The 16,447-nt window shown below is 54.8% G+C and overlaps 1 protein-coding gene across 2 annotated transcripts in view; it reads right to left on the minus strand.

Annotated features, from left to right (window-relative positions):
• Positions 1 to 213: 213 nt before the first annotated feature.
• The window catches only part of CHST15 (carbohydrate sulfotransferase 15), an 89,214-nt gene continuing 72,980 nt past the window's right edge, over positions 214 to 16,447 (minus strand). The window contains exons 7-8 of one of the 2 annotated variants that reach the window (XM_070781053.1): positions 13,185 to 13,332; positions 214 to 11,260 (exon numbers count right to left, since the gene is read on the minus strand). In XM_070781053.1, coding sequence (XP_070637154.1) covers positions 11,070 to 11,260; positions 13,185 to 13,332 — 339 coding nt within the window. In that variant the 3' untranslated portion in view covers positions 214 to 11,069. The remainder of the gene's footprint in view (positions 11,261 to 13,184; positions 13,333 to 16,447) is intronic. The other variant, XM_070781052.1, reaches the window with a different exon arrangement.

The raw sequence follows: 16,447 nt of genomic DNA on the forward strand, positions 1-16,447 counted from the left end.
CCGCCCAAGCGCTGCTTCATGTTTTCTGCTGCAAAGGACATCAAACTGCTTGGGTGCTATTAAAAATATTTAAATAAATGTCCCCTAATTCCTAGCCTAGGAAGCAGGATAAATTGTGTCGGATTTTTCCAGAAAAAAACTTTTTTTTTTTTTTTGAGAATAAAACAGAAAACGAACAGCAAAAAAACAAACAATGACAACAAAAAGAAACCCTTCCCAATCACATAGACAGCTTTAATTTATACCTCCTATAAAGCAAGGGCATCCCAAGTCCAAAAGTGATTGCAAACTTTGTTTCCAGAGAAGTGACCTTTGGTTTCAGACCAAAGCAAAAATGAAAGCCCTTTCTGCAAGTATCTCCAATCCAAGGGCACATGGGAATCTCCTAGGAGAAAAAAAATGGTGACATACCCCAAGAAAACTCATAATGATTTTTTAAAATAACAAACTACACATGGAAACAATTCACAAGGGAAGCCAGCAGATTAAAAAAAAAAAAAACAGAATGATTAATCCTCCAAGCACTTATAACAACAGAGCAGTTCAAATGAAATGATAAATCATGTTTAGAATGATTAAAGACATAAAGAAGGAACAAAACCCATATTTAAAAAACAAAGTTTTGTGAAAAAAAAATACAGACTTGAAAATGAACCAAATTGAAATTCTACAATTGAAAATGACCCAAAAATGTCATTTAAAAATGAAAATAATTTCGAGACCAGGGTTGGTGATATAGAGAAGTAGAAAGATTTGGTGAACTGAGACATAAATGGGAGGGAATTTCACAGAATGCAGTGCAGGTACAAAGAGGCAGAAAATCCAAAAGTGACTGAGAGGTGGGAAAATGACTAAGAAGGGCCAGACTGGAACCCGTGGGGGTTCTGAGGGAGCTGGGGGCACTGGAGATGACCCTTGACATCAATTCTCCTTCCAGCTCCTGGCAGACTGCCTGTCCCATGGCTGGAGGGGGCACATGATGAGTTCTGGCCACTGAAATGCGAGCAGCCTGGACCAGATCACCTCTCAGCTGATGGGCTCTGGAAGGGGCAGTCTCCAGGTGGCGGGGGAGAAGCCTCCTGAAGCAACTGGGACAGATGAGCAGGAGCTTAAGAAGCCTGAGGGTGACAGCTGTGAGGAAGTGGAGGGAAGATAACAAACTGGACCCTTCAAACGTGTCTTGCAGCAGCTGCTGGTAAAGCGCGGTCATTTTCTTTGCTCGTTAGGCAGTGTGTCTTTGAATGTCCTGGCAGCGTGGGCACAGCGATTCTTCTGGATTGTGCCAAGCTTGGCTTGTCATTGACACCCTAGACACTCCCAGAGCTGCCTTGTGGCCATGTCTCCAGACCTGCCTATTGGAACCCAAGTCCAGCCCAGCCAGCTTTGCTCCATTCAGCACATGCCTCACTGCAGGAGAGAGAGCAAGCAGCAGGGAAGGAAGGTCAGGTCAAGCAGGAGGAGTACCCGCTGCCACGTGGAAGCCCAACACCTCAGTGTGCCTACACTAAGGCAGGACAAGTGTCAGCAAAGGACGCCCTGGGGAAAGGGGCTCCCCCTGGACCCCCGAGCTCTGTCCCCTCACATCTAGGAAGGACAAGGGCAGCAGAGCCTGCCTGGGTGGGGCTAGAGGCCACAGAGCCTGGCTTATGGAGATGGCCCTGGAGCCGGGGGCCTCAAGGTCCATTTTGCAAGGAGACAGGAGAGCCCAGGAAGGATGCTGTGGGGAGTGGAGACGGCAGAACAACGATGGGTGAGGAAGGAGCTCTAGCCTGGTCCTCATCACCTACACTCCCACCTCTGAGGGCCCCCTGGGGGGGTCAGGGCTCCCCCCTGAAGGCCCCCTGGGGGGTCAGGGCTCCCCCAGGCTCTCCTGAGCCTGGGAGGGTGCATGAGACCCAAGTTCAGATCCGCTTAGGACAGGGTACTTGGAAGGGTAGGTGGGCGGTCAAGGTTGAGAAGGGGAGGCATCCACGTGGGAAGGATTGAGATGGGGAGGGGCTGGTGGGGGAGTGTGTGTGTCTGACCACCACCAGTCCCAAAGGACAGAAGGGTCTCAGCTCAGTGTATCAGGCACTGTGTCCTGGTGGCCCCAGATGGAGCGGATGGACCACTGGACTGGGAGTCAGTCTGGCCCTTTCCCAGCCTCCCTTTCTCTAAAGGCATGACAGGCAGGATCCTACATGGCCTGCAGGCCTCTTAGCTGAGACAGGGGTTGGGAAGGGCCTGGAGACCAAGAAGCACGTGTGAGCACCTCTGGAGGCCCCTGTAATCCCTTCTCTGCCACACAGAACAACTCGCCTGGTTGGCTGATCGGAGATCTTAGTCCTTCCACCCTGGGGCGTCCTCATCCTAAGATGATCCTTGGTCGCCAGGAGCTCCCTGGCCCAGGTGAGAGGTGAGCAGGAAGACAGCGGGAGGTTGAGCGGGCCAGCCAGGTTGGTGATGGGCATCTGTCAGGGTAGCCCTCAGAGAGGTTGGTGAGAAAGGCTTTCCTGGTGCAGTGCCCACATAGGTCACACGGGGGCAGCACAGGGCTGCATGTCAGTGACAGCCTCCTACTCCCAGGTCCGGCTTCCTGGAATCCCTGAAGAATGGGGAGGGGGTTGCCACACCCGCCCCAATCCCTTCTCCAGACACTTTGTCTGCAAAACACATTGGGCATGGAAGCAGCTTGGGGAATGTGGCGAGTTCTCAAAAGGCAACAAAGAGAAACGCAGATCTGAAAAGGCCCCTTGCAATCCTCCAGGTACCTCACACTGTTCAGAAGTTGGGGAAAACGGGGTTCGGAGAAGTCAAACCACTTGCTCAGATTCGTCCAGATCACCAAACTCCCAGTTCAGGCACTCTCGGCCTCCCTCTCGGGAACATCACTCCACGGCTGGTATCTAAGGGTGGAGGAAGGAACAGCCTGTGTGTCCCCAGGATCCACTGTCTGGAGGGGAGACAAAAACACATGAGTGACTACTGAGTCACGTAGAAAGCAATCAGGGCCAAGCTAGACAGAGGTGAGACAAGGAAGGAAGAGTCCTCAAGCAGGTCAGGAGGTGGGAGACAGGGTGGAACCCAGGAGGCCGTCATGGAGGAGGAGGTAATGTTTGCACTTGGCCTTGGGGTGAAGGGGGGATGAAGTTGACTCAGTTGAACAATGGGGAGGGTGGGCACTCCTGATGGCACAATGGCTTGAGCAAAGGCAGGGAGACAGACAATGTGGAGCAGAGGTGAGGTGTGTGCCCTCTTAGGGGAAGTTGGCCGGCACCCTAAGGTCCGTGTAGGCTGCCTTTGGAACTGGAGGCTGGCCTGGCTTTGGAATTTGCCTGAATTCCACATCATGTTGAAAGTGTAGAAAAATGGCAGTTTCTCCAGATTATCTCATGTGGAGGTGGGAGTAAACGAACGATCTCCATGGTGACCGTGGGGAGGCCAGCCCCGAGGAGGGAAGCGGCCACTCCCCATTCCTCACCCGTGACTCCAACCCACAGGGCCGCAGGAGCTGTTGCCCACAGGGAACACAGAGGGCCCCTCACTAACCTCAGAACTGGCAGGATGGGGGCAACCCAGGATTCCTGGGCTCTGAGGAAGCTTCAGACCATGAGATGGAAGGGCCCCTGGAGCAGCCGGTCCCTCCTGTTCGATCCCCTAAAAAGTCAGGGGCTCAACACACACAGAGCTCAGCTTCCTCCCTTCCAGATGGGTGCGGGACACAGAGGGGAGGCAGAAAGAGGGGGCAGAGGCCAGGATCAAGGCTCTGCCCAAAGGCCCCTACAAGGCTGGCACCAACTGATGGGGTGCACGGAAGAGGGGGTGGGGCACCGTTCATGTCCGTTCTGCTGCTTCCACAAGGAAATGACTTGAAGAGGCCACCTGGTCCTGACCTCAGTCCCCACTGCCTGTGTCGGCCTCCCGGCCCAGACTGTGCGGAAGGTACGGGTACCCACCTGACTTCACTGCCCGCCCCACCTGCCTCCTTAGAAACTGGGGAGACTTCAGGGACTCAGGGGTGAGGACAGCTGGTTAAGAGGCAGGTCCTGGAGATCAGCAGACCTGAGATCCAGGCCTAACTCTGCTCCTCAGGAGCTGGGCGGCAGGGGGGTGGTCTCGGGCTTATTAGTGTCGGCCCCTCTCAGCCTCAGCTGCCCCACCTGTATAAGCAGAAGCCCTCTCTCAGGGTGGTGGTGAGGCTCCACGGAGACACTGAGCACAGGCCCTGGCGCGCAGCACGTGTTCCGTAACAGCAACGTCGCTGTCACTCCGTCGCCTCGGGTACCGTGGATGCCTCTCGTCTGCCTCCGCGCAGACAGATGCCCATCTCCTCATTCCGCAGCATCCTAGCCGATGCTCAGGGCAGGCTTAGTGCTCTTGGCCTTTCTGCAAAATGCCCTCCAGTCAACTCTGTGTTTATTGCAAGTCAGTTACGCTTATTCCCAAGTCTTTCTTATGCCAATTGTGCTTGATATCAGAAATGTGTGATTTAATAAATATAGAAACTAGCAGTTCTCAAACTGTTTGTAGCCAGACTCCTTTGCACTCTTAAAAATTATTGAATATTCCCAAAGAGCTTTTGTTTATATGGTTCACATCTATCAGTATTTGTTGTTGTTCAGTCGCTCAGTTGTGTCCAACTCTGCGAGCCCATGGCCTGCAGAACACCAGGCTTCCCTACAGGAGAAATTAAGGTTGAAAGACTTTCAAAGCCCATGAATGCACAAGCGTGAGTCCATCAGCTATCAGAGCAGGCTTCAGCCTCTAGAATTCATCATTTGTACTTTCGAGAGGAAATGAGAAGGTAAAGAGTGAACGACGTTGGTATGGTCATGAGTCTTAGTTTTGCCTGGTGGGTCTCTTGAAAGGGTCTTGAGGGTCGCCAGCATCCTCGGACCACAGCTTGAGAACCGCTGATGTAAACAAATGAAATACGAGTGGAAAATATGAGTCACTTTCTGAAAACCAGGTCGGAAGGGTTGGTAAGTCCCAGCACACACGAGGGGAGTAACTACACGTATGACGAAGGACTCTGCCTTCTGACGCTTCACAAGGGCCTTTCAGTTCTCGTACGCCTTTAGAGAACAAAAACCAGAAACCAGTGCTGATTCAGAACGATGTGGTTTCAGCCGCAAAGACGACCGAAACTCCAATCTGCAGACTCATGTTTGGGCAAAAGGCTTTGGCCCTTATATCAGAAGACAGATACATGAATGTACTTTAAATATTTTAAGTAAAAATCAAATGTTTAAGAACGTGTATGTGGTTAAGAAGGATTTACGGATGCTCCGAGAATTCTGACCTCACCCAGCCCATCCCGCCTACCGTGGACACAGCTCCGGGCCTCATCCGGGCCTCTGACCTCTGACCTTTGCCCTCCCCCACCCCCACTTCACACAGTCAGGGCCCCATAAATACGTGGTGAAAGAACCAGTGAAGCAGTCACTGAATGAACAGACGAGCAGCCTCCCCTCTACCCTAATGCCCGGCCCAGAGCCTTGTGCAAAGTAGATGCTCAGAAAACCCTTGCTAAGAAGTTAAATGCAGACTCTGCAGACTTTCTAGCTGGGTGTCCCCTTGGTGCCTTTGAGGCCACTGGGCAGGGCTGAGTCCAGGGACAGCCTGTCCGTTTATGTTGTGACTCCAAAGCCCCCACAGCCAGCCCCCTAAAGTCTTCTTGGTCCTGTGAGTGGGAGGCTTGGCCGACCCAGGACTTGGAGGATTCCTCTGCCGGCCCGAGTCTCAGCGGCAAAACCCTTCTGGCCAAACAAAGCCGTGTCTGCTTCCCTTTGTTTTCCCCTAGAAGCTCTGGTCACCACCTAGACCCCTAGGTGGGCAGGTCTGCAGAAACCTCTGCCCAGAAGACCCAGAAACTGCTGCCCTATGCCTAAGGGTATCAGAGATGGGGCTGACATGTGAAATGCAGACAGGCAGCTGGGGAGGGGGAGGCTGATGAGGAGTGGGGAATGTACGCTACAGCATGGTTAAGAGCTCTGACTTGGAAGATATAAAGGAAAACTTCTGAATTGACATTCTGCTCGTTCTTTCCAGAGATCGGAACTGTGGGACCTCAGGTAGACGGGTAGCTCTCGGATCCTCTATACTTTCATGTACCATTACCGGGGCCTGTGGTGTCCGCAAGGAGACGGGGTGGACACAGCCCCGGCCTTGAACCCAGCTCATCTGGCTCCAGGCCCAGGGCTGGCCCCACACCCCCTCCCCACACTGTCCTCTTCGGGGGCCAAATTTGGTGGGTGCAAGTCAGACTGTGCCTTTCAGGGGAAGAATGGTGAAGAAAGATGGCCCATGACTCCAAGAGAAGAGGCTGGAAACCTTCCAGCCTTATTCCCAGGACCCGGGCTTTCTCTGCTCTGGGAGAAGGGAATTTCTCAGGGAAATGAAGGGCGGGGTCCCCCACTACCTCACAGAGGTCTTGGGAAAGTCCTGAGACTCGGGAGGCCCAGGGTCCAGACAACCTGCTTCTAGATCTGACCTGGGCCTGACCTTAAAGGGCCCGCTCAGAGCTGGAGGTGGACAGAAAGCCCTGGGAGCCCTGGCAGCCCCCCATGCTCACTGCCCTGCTACCCCCAGCTGGGGTTCTCCACTGTGGGGGCTGAGGCCCCCTTCTACTCTCCTCTGTGCCCCAAATTCGAAGCCGGGCACCCACAGAGCAGGGTACTCACACAGGATGGACAGCCCTACTTCTTGCTCTGCCCAAGTGCGCGGGTGATGAACGTAGGTGCAACCGATTGGTCCCGACCCCTGGCGGGAGGACCCAGCTGCTCCAAGTGGCAGACAAGGGGGAACGACTACTATTCCTCCGGTGGGGCCTCTGCAGATGCTGAGGTGCCACCACTTCCGTCTCTGTGGTGTCCTCGTCACCTGCAGGCTCTCAGGGACAGCCACCTGCAGGTCAAAGAGGCCCAGGACTGCCCAGCCTCCGCCCTGCCCACTGGGACCTGCAAGAGCCGTTCTGCAAAGGATGGGCACCACGAGGGGGTGGGGCCAGGCACCATGAGGGGCAGGGGCAGGCAACACGAGGGGGGCGAGGCCATGCTGACAGGGCAGGGCTTCAGCAGCAAGGACGGAGCCAAGGTCACGGAGTGGAGGTCAGCCTGGGGCCACGAGGCCCAGGCGCTGACAGCGAGGTTGGTGGTTGCTTTCCAAAGGCTTCCCTCTTGGAGGCCGGTGGGTCCCCAAGAGCCCCTCGGGGGCCAGAAAACATTCTAACCGTTTGTGTGGTTTTCAAAAGCGACTCCCGTGGAAGCATGACTCACTTCAGAGCAACTGAACTTCAGAAACTCAGAAGTGCCCGTGTGGCTTCTGCAGGTCCCCCTGGGACCACAGCAAGGCTCACTTGGAAGAAACATATGAAGGAACCACTCGCCATTCGCCCTGTCTCCTCCCTCCTCTCACAGGCGCCGTCTCAGAACAGAACATTGGGAAGCTGGGCCTCCCTCTGCTAGGCAGACGCTGCCCACTCAGACCTGCTTGTCCGAAAGGGGCAGGCCAGTGGGCACCCCCTGCATCCTCTGACTGCCAATCTGCTCAGGGGACCACCCCCTGTTGCTGACTGGATAAAGGTTCCCAAAGATGCCTACATCCTAATTCCTGGAACCGAGAGATATGTCTTACCTGGGAAATGGGCTTTGCAGGTGTGACCTGTAGACGGGAAGGAAAGCTGATCCAGCTTTAGCATCCTGTAGCCCAGAGTCCAGGTGGCGCTAGTGGTAAAGAACCAGCATGCCAATGCAGGAGACTTAAGAGATCCCGGTTCGATCCCTAGGTGGGGAAGATCCCCTGGAGGAGGGCATGGTGACCCACTCCAGTATTCTTGCCTGGAGAGTCCACATGGATAGAGAAACCTGGTGGGCTACAGTCCACGGGGTCACAAAGAGTTGGACACGACTGAAGAGACTGAGCACTCAATCTGAGCGAAAGTTTACACTCAGATATAGATGGTCCTCATCAGAATGTTCCCTGAGAGCTGGGTCCCGAGTGGGGGTGGGAGTGGCCTCACAGCAGCGGGGGTTTTGGACAGGCCCCGGGGGAGGGGGTCCTGGGATCCACCTTCCAGACACACCCATCTGCCCCCATCCCCGTCTCCCACCGCCCCTTCTTCTCACAGGCCCAGCACCTTCCTTGCTGAGTGAAACTGTTCCTGGCTTTGCCATCAAGAGCTGGGGATTTCCTCGTTGGCAGGCCCGGCCTTGCTACCACCTCTCGCCTCCGACACACCAGTACTGGGGGCTGTGCTGGGGAGAGGAGAACCCAGAGTGGGTCCTTCCAGAATTCAGGAACTGACTCGGCTTCCCACTGCCTCCAGGATGACCCAGGCTCCCGCAGCCCCAGACCTGAGGTTACCTCATCTCCCTCAGGCTTGCCCTGGCTGCACCTGGGGGCCTTATAGTGTCCAGGGACAATGACATGCACACAGTGACACCAGGAACCTCAAAGTCGCAGCCCCCAGGGGCCAGGCAGGCCTGAGACATGAGGAAAGCAGCCTGTTGGGAGCAGCAGGACCTTTGATCACCCAAGCTTGAAACCTGAATGTCTGAAGATGACATTAGGCCCGTCTTGGACAGGGCTGCACCTCACCGCCCTTACTCACACCATCCGCCGGAGTCCCTGGGGACGTCCACGTCCTCTCTCTCACCGTCACCACGCGTGGCAGGTCCCCTGGGTACAGGGTTCATAGTGCAGCAGGCGAGACGCTGAGCTCCTCCTGTGGCTCCTTCACACGCCTGCACTCAGCGGACACACTTCCATGGGTGCTGTGACGGCTAAGGAGGAAGGGCGTGCCCTCTGGGGTCCACGTTTAATTACGATCAGTATTAACAAAAGGACAGCACAATGATGGTTCATAAACACACCTTAACGCAACGAAGGGGGCATAGTTTAATACAATCGGATGCACAGCTTTGGGGACACACAGTAACCTGGGTAGTGAGAGAGGCTCTGATTCGCTTTGGTTTGGGATGATGGGCTCAAGGACCACCGCTCGAAATGGCAGCTCTGCTGTCACCAGGAGAGGGGCCTCGCACACAAGAGAGCAGAGGAAAGCAAAGGCGACAGCCAGCCAGCCCTTTGGAGAAAGGCCCCTGGAGAAACCGTGTCCGTGCAGACGGTGCTGACTGGCACCCACGGATGGGCCTGCGTCTGTAGAAAGATTTGTATAATAAACCAAATAATATTGGAACTCAGACTTTCGGTTAACACTTCTGTAAGAAGTAGAATTACGCTGCATGTTGCTCACATGCAGGGGGTGCGTGAGCAAAGTCCTCGTGACCACGGTTGGGGCCGAGGAGCAAAACGTGGGCTGAAACTGATGAGCTGTTGAAGAACTGGCAGAGAAATGAACCCATGAATGGGGGTTGAGTCCAGAGCAGAGGGGGCTGACAGGCAACAGAACTGAAGGGAACCCGCTGAGAAACACACGCACACACCCACACACGCACCCCTGTACTGCAAAGAAATACACACGTATGCGCCAGTGATATCTTCCTACAGAACCTCGCGCTCAGGACAGGTCTCCTGTGCGCTGCTGCTCCAAGTGCCACGGGGAGAGAGGAAGAGGGGGCCTGTCCCTGAAAGTGGGTGCTCGGGACCCGGGCTGCTCCACAGCAGAAACAGCCTGGCCGTGCCCGGGCGAGCCTGCCGCGCACCTTCGAGTGGACAGAGCATCCCACCTCCAACGGCAGTAGGGATGGGACAGCTGAGTGAATCCTCAGCCCCATGAGTGGCGGCTGCCCGTGGAGGCGTTTGCACTTTCTGACTGGTGGTGTGCCTGGCACCTCGACCTGGAGACCTCTGACTCGCAGAACCTTCCACTGACAACCGTGTGCAGAGTTTAGCTGGGGGTCCTGCCTGGGGGCTTGTGTGCAAGAACGGTGTTCAATCTTTCCCATCACCTCCAAGAAACAGCAAGACCGTCAGCGCATCTGACAGCAAACCGAGCTGCCAAGTGGCCCAGAAAGTTCTGCCAAGTGGCCCAGAAAGTTCTGTCAAGGATCTGCTCCTGGCTTTCTTGTATGGAATCCCAGCACAGCTCGTCCGGCCCAGGCAGAGCTCACATGTCTATTTCTGGATCCAAAACGGGCATTCTGCAGTTCGCTGGGTGAGGAAGGCCCTCTGGCCACGTACGGAGGAGAAGGTGGTAACAAGCTCACCACAGAGGAAGGCAGAGCAGTGGAGCCTGTTGCCCCCAGAACTAAAACCTCCCAGCGCAGGCAGCTCTCTGAGGCCCTCGGGGGCACAGCCGGGGCCAAGGTGCACAGATTTTTCCATCGATTCCTTCAAGGTGTTCAGTCTGGCATTAACAGTGACCATTTCCCTTCTGATTTTAAACTGAATTTATATCTCCAGTTAGAAATTGAAAAAAAAAAAAAAAAACTCTTGAGAAAACATCTACGTGGACAGAAAAAGAGAGCTCCAGCCAGTGAATGCAGAAAGTGGTTTGTTTTAAATACATTCGCTTTCTTTTTAAACATAAGTAAAGTCCACGAGGACAGAAGGGGAGGAGGTCCGAGACAGGAACATGCTACCCAAAATTGACTTGTGTCTTTTCTCTCGTAAATAGTGAAATTGATGGGGTTTATATCTGAAGAGACAGAAGGGCTGACTTTGGGGTAAAAGGTGAAAAAAAAAAATGAAAGAGCCTCCATTCTCCGCCATCCTGAGGTTTAGTGACCTGAACAGAGGATTGTGAAACTGAATGTGTAGTGTGTATCCTGGCCCTCCCTGGGGTGGGGCCTCCAGTGGATCTCGGAATCGTCAAAACCCAGACTCCACACCCAGCACCCTCCTGCACCCCACCCAGCGCCCGCCTGCCTCGTCCCGGAGCCTGGACACTCTCAGAGCAGAAGGGGACCCCTTTCCAAGTGGAATCTCCAACAGCCTCCATCCAAGGCTTGGCGATGGGTCCTTGCTGGGCTGCGTGACGTCACAAAGGATTCGAAACCGGGTTCCACAAACACGGGCCCAGGGAGGGGGGTCTCCTCCAAGCTCTGAGTGCAAGGGTTCCCCAAGAGAGACCTTCAGACCATGGAAGTCACAGAAACCGCGGCCCTGCCGGCGCCGGGAAGCCGGTTTCACGTCTTCCTCCACAGGAAGGCCTCGTCGGCGAGGACCTGCGCCAGCCGGGCGTTGAAAGGCCCGTAGAAGTCCCGCAGAAGCCTCTGGGTGACCGGCCACATGGGCCCCAGATCCCGGTCCTCAGGACGCCGTGTGTTGGATGCTGGGCTCTTGGTCATCAAGGCCTCTTGCTTCTCACTTAAGGGTCCTAGAACGCAAAGGAAAGAGCCTGTGAGGCCAGTGAGGGGCATAAGAAACCCTAATGAGAGAATCCAGGCCATGCTTCCTGGGAAGACAGGAGGTTCCTGTAAGAATGTGTATGGAGATTCAGATTCTTTGGCTGGATTCATTTCGGAGTTGCTGAGGGAAAGTGAAAAGTGAAAGTGAAGTCGCTCAGTCGTGTCCGACTCTTTGTGACCCCGTGGACTGTAGCCTACCAGGCTCGTCTGTCCATTGGATTTTCCAGGCAAGGGTACTGGAGTGGGTTGCCATTGCCTTCTCCAGGGGATCTTCCTGACCCAGGGATCGAACCCAAGTCTCCTGCGTTGTAAGCAGATGCCTTCTACGTGGTCTGGTGTGTTTGCCACCCTGGAAGCACAGCTGGGTCTCTGGGTGCAGCCTCGCCTCCTGGTTTCACTTCCAAAGCCCCGTAAAGAGGAGCCGGCCTGTGCCTGGAGAGCTGTGGCCTGCCACACGCGGCCTCCGCACGGAGATGCTCTGCAACCGGCCACTCGAATTCTGCCTCCACCATTTCCACTCCAGGCCGCTGCAGAGGGCCTCGTGGTGGAGCCGTATTTCTCCCCGTGTGTCCTGCTGTGCAGTCACCACGGGGGGAGGGGTGGGGGCCACCCGTGCCCAGGGACCCCCCACTGGCTGAACCTCCACCTGCAGCAGGGGTGTCCGTGGGGGGAGGCCCAAGAACAAACCAGCAGGTGCTGCCTCCCAAGAGTGCAGCCTCCACCCCCAGCCCGCAGGACCTGAAGCCTCTCACTGGCTCAACCTCCAGGATCCCCACTCGGCCTCTGCGCCCCAGGGCTCTCAGGGTCAGGCTGAAGTCCTGAGTCCATGCACAGAAACTACACCCCAGTGTCCCTGGGTTACGTGACAGGGAAGGAACGGACTGGCCTTTGCCAGCGTCCATCTTAGGGACCAAAGACGAGTCACTGAAATGTGCCAGAGTCTGCAGGTGGCCCAGTCAAAGGAAAAACGGTTCCAGGCCTTAAAAGGAAAAGGTAATCGCACTCGACTGCATTACCAGGTCTCCGCGAGAAGGAGACAGGAATCAAATGACAAAAGGGCCCTGAGTCCCAGCGGCGGGCAAATGGATCTCAGGAAATATTCAACTGACAAAACTCCCAGGCAAGCTCATCAGACAGGGCTGCGGGGGCGTCTGGGTGGCTGTGGGGGAGGAACGTGCAGGCCGGCCCAGCTTCTCGAGGGGTCCTGGGTGCTGCCCACCGGGGACCCTCTGCACCCGTGTACACGCCTCTACCAGCCGTCACTGGGGCCAGTGAATTAGCCTGCCACCACAAAGTGCCACCAGGGACTCGAGGGGACGGTCTCCTCTGGGTGGGGACAGGGTCCTTCACCCTGGAGGCCCAGGAGCCCAAACCTGGCCACGTGGCTCTGCCTCCAGGGGTCCCAGCAAAGCAGGGACAACCGATGACCTGCCCATCCCCTCCTCCAGGCCCTGTGGCCCCTGAAAGACAGTTCCAGCAGTCAGGACACCCTGTCCATTCTCATGGCGCAGCTCACACCACTCCTTCCAAGATCCCTTCAGCAGCTGGGACCCCCAAGTCACATGTAAGGATTTCACGTGTATGAGGACACTAAATCACTCCTCGCCCATGTCACCATCAGTCACTCGGTGATTCAAGCCTTGCTTCCTCCTCTCCTTCCACTGGACCATAAGCTCCCAGATGAGTGGCTGTCTCTTCCTCCCCGGAGACCCCCTCCCCACACTGCGTACAAGGCCCCATCTGGAGCTGGTGCTTCACCAACAGGCGCTAATCTGTGGCTCTCCCCGCCCAGGCCCACCCTGCCCAGGCTCACGGAGTCTGCCTGGGACCCGGCAGGTCGGTGTCCATGGAACTCCCGCCCTGCTCTGTGGGTGTCCGGCTCAAGATTCATACCAAGGCTGAGGAACTGGAAGACCCTGTGCATGGTGTCCTTGACGTTGGAGGCGTGGTCTTCCAGGCGGAGGATGAGGAACTGCTCCTTGTTAAAGACGGTGAGCCAGTCTAGAAGGTACACGGCGTACAGCCCAACCTGGAGCCTCACCTAGGACCGAGCAAGAAGGCGGGCGTTAGTTCAGGGGTAATTCCTCCAAAACCGTAGATGCTTTTCTATATGCACTACACATTATAAACCAACAGCGGGAGGAATCCCAGCAAACAAGTACCTTCAGAAGCTGGAAATTTTATGTGGACCGAAATGCTGGACTGGATGAAGCATAGCTGGAATCAAGATTGTTGGGAGAAATATCAATAACCTCAGATATGCAGATGACACCACCCTTATGGCAGAAAGTGAAGAACTAAAGAGCCTCTTGATGAAAGTGAAAGAGGAGAGTGAAAAAGTTGGATTAAAGCTCAACATTCAGAAAACTAAGATCATGGCATCTGGTCCCATCACTTCATGGCAAATAGATGGGGAAACAATGGAAACATCACTTCATGGCAAATAGATGGGGAAACAATGGAAACAGTGAGAGACTTTATTTTTGGGGGCTCCAAAATCACTGCCGATGGTGACTGCAGCCATGAAATTAAAAGATGCTTACTCCTTGGAAAAAAGCTATGACCAATCTAGACAGCATATTAAAAAGCAGAGACATTACTTTACCAACAAAGGTCCGTCTAGTCAAGGCTATGGTTTTTCCAGTGGTCATGTATGGATGTGAGAGTTGGACTATAAAGAAAGCTGAGTGTCGAAGAATTGATGCTTTTGAACTGTGGTGTTGGAGAAGACTCTTGAGAGTCCCTTGGACTGCAAAGAGATCCAACCAGTCCATCCTAAACATCAGTCCTGAGTGTTCATTGGAAGAACTGATGCTGAAGCTAAAACTCCAATACTTTGGACATCTGATGTAAAGAACTGACTCATTTGAAAAGACCCTGCTTCTGGGAAAGATTGAAAGCAAGAGGAGAAGGGGACGACAGAGGACAAGAGGTTGGATGGCATCACCGACTCAGTGGACGTGAGTTTGAGTAAGCTCCAGGAGTTGGCGATGGACAGGGAAGCCTGGCGTGTTGAAGACCATGGGATTGCAAAGAGTCGGACATGACTGAGTGACTGAACTGAAGTGTTTTTTTTAAGTCTTTATTGAATTTGTTACAATACCGCTTCTGTTTTTACATTTTGGCCAAGAGACATGTGGGATCTTAGCTCTGTGACCAGGGACTGAACCTCCACCCTCTGCATTGGAAGGCGAAGTCTCAACCACCGGACCACCAGGGACGTCCCCAGAAGCCGGATTTTCAACACCACTCGCGCTTGCTGCCCTGTGCAGGCCTTTGTGTTCCATGCACAAAGGATTCCCACACTCAGGGTCTCGTTTCATCCTTAGAACCACCCTGTAGGTATCTTCACGACATAGAGAGGACCTGAGTGAAGGGAGAGGCCAAGGTTACGCCCACCAGTGGCATGGAATTCCTATACACAGGACCCAGCTGCCTTTGCTTCTATACCCAGCACACAACAGCCGTGAGAAACACCTGCAAATGCCCAGCAACCAGCCACAAGAGGAGCCGCCAAATGCCGGGCACCACATGGAGGTCTATGACCTTCAATGTGTGTGCACATCCCAGTCTGAGCAGCGTTGTGTGAAGCCCTTCCTGTCCACCTGCACTTCGGGGTCCTTGTCCTTCTCCTGTGCCTTCTCCCATGCCAAACTGCAAGCGTTTGTGGTGAAGCATTAACCTGACCCACAGAGATGTCTGGCCTTGGTCCTTGACTCCTGGGAGGCCACCTAAAGCCACCTGGGAAGTCCTGCCTGATGAGAGTATCTCGCTTGCCAGGGGGGCGGGGGGGTGGGTCTGGCCACTGGACAGTCTAACAGCATGACTTAGGATGGGGGCTTTGGGCCTCGAAGGACCAGTCTGACCTCCAAGAGGGACTGGACGGGTAAAGGTCAGCCAGGTGGGCAGTACGTGATGGAGCCTCGAGAAACGCTGCAGACGCCAAAGGCTTGGGTGGCCGTCCCCGGCCGGCAGTATGCTGCGTGTACCATCACACATGCTTCTCCTGGCTGACTTTAATCCGTGTCCCTTCCCTGCTGTAAACCGTAACCACGAGTGTAACAGCCAACCGTGTGCTCTGGGATTGCTTCCAGTGAATTACTGAACATGATGGTACTTTGGGGGACGTCCCCCAGTTTGCAAACAGTGTCAGAAGGGAGAGTGGTCTTGGGGACTGCTCCCTCTGACTTCACAGTTGGCTTTACAAAGCTCCGGAAAAACAGTGAACCCTTCCCCTTCTGCTGAGGCCCCCCCCTTTCTCCAGCACTCCCATCCGTGCCCCCCACTCAGGGACCCCGCTCTGTGTCCGGCCTCTGGTTGTGCCTCGTCTCTTTGTTCAGGCACGGTCCCAGCCCCCTGCCTGGTGCTCCCACCTCGAGTCTCTGAGGGTAAGCTCCCCACACTGATGCCTGGCCTCACCTGGCTCTCCTTGTGTGCAAAGTCCTTGGCCTGGCTAGACCCCCAACCCACCCCCTCCCACGTGGAGCACCTCTCAGTGCGCAATCCTGGTTCCTGACGCAGACTTTCACCTCCTACTTCCGCTCCCTCCCAGCTCGACCTTGACCTCCTTCCTCCAGGGTGGGGACCAGGATCCCAGTCGTCATCTCCTCATCCCGCATGAGGCCAAGCCCCCTGGCACTCCCACGCTGAACACCTTGACGACCATAAGACGGTGAAACCTTGACAAAATACGTACAGACGCTACGTACAGACGCTAAGTGGCTTCATCTCTCGCTATTCTTTTTTTCCATTTCATTGTTCTTCTAATTGTGTGGGAGGTGGTGGAGGAAGAAAAACAACTGGAGGGAGGAAAGCTGTCTTCAGAATTCATTAGCTGCCTGCAGCCCTCAGGTTGCAGCTACCTCAGACACCAGCTCGTAAAAAGACCTCAAGCTGGGCCAGAAATAAAGAGAAAACAGGAACGTGCCAGCCTCAGAAATAAACACATGTGTCGCCTCCAACACAGACAACCACTGTGAGCACGGCTTCTTGCTAAATCATTGAGAGCTTTCTGTTCTCAGCCTGTCTGTCCCTCCAAGGAGGACCAGCCTGACCAAGTTTATCTCTTCCAGAGAACCTGCCTTCGCTCCTGAGAACCTTCTAGAAGGTTCTAGAAGCTCCTGCCTTTGTGGCAGGACGGGGGTGTTTTAAAGTAG

This window comes from Bos indicus, chromosome 26 (genome assembly GCF_029378745.1).
Source record: "Bos indicus isolate NIAB-ARS_2022 breed Sahiwal x Tharparkar chromosome 26, NIAB-ARS_B.indTharparkar_mat_pri_1.0, whole genome shotgun sequence".
In the NCBI taxonomy this organism is placed as follows: Eukaryota; Metazoa; Chordata; class Mammalia; order Artiodactyla; family Bovidae; genus Bos; species Bos indicus.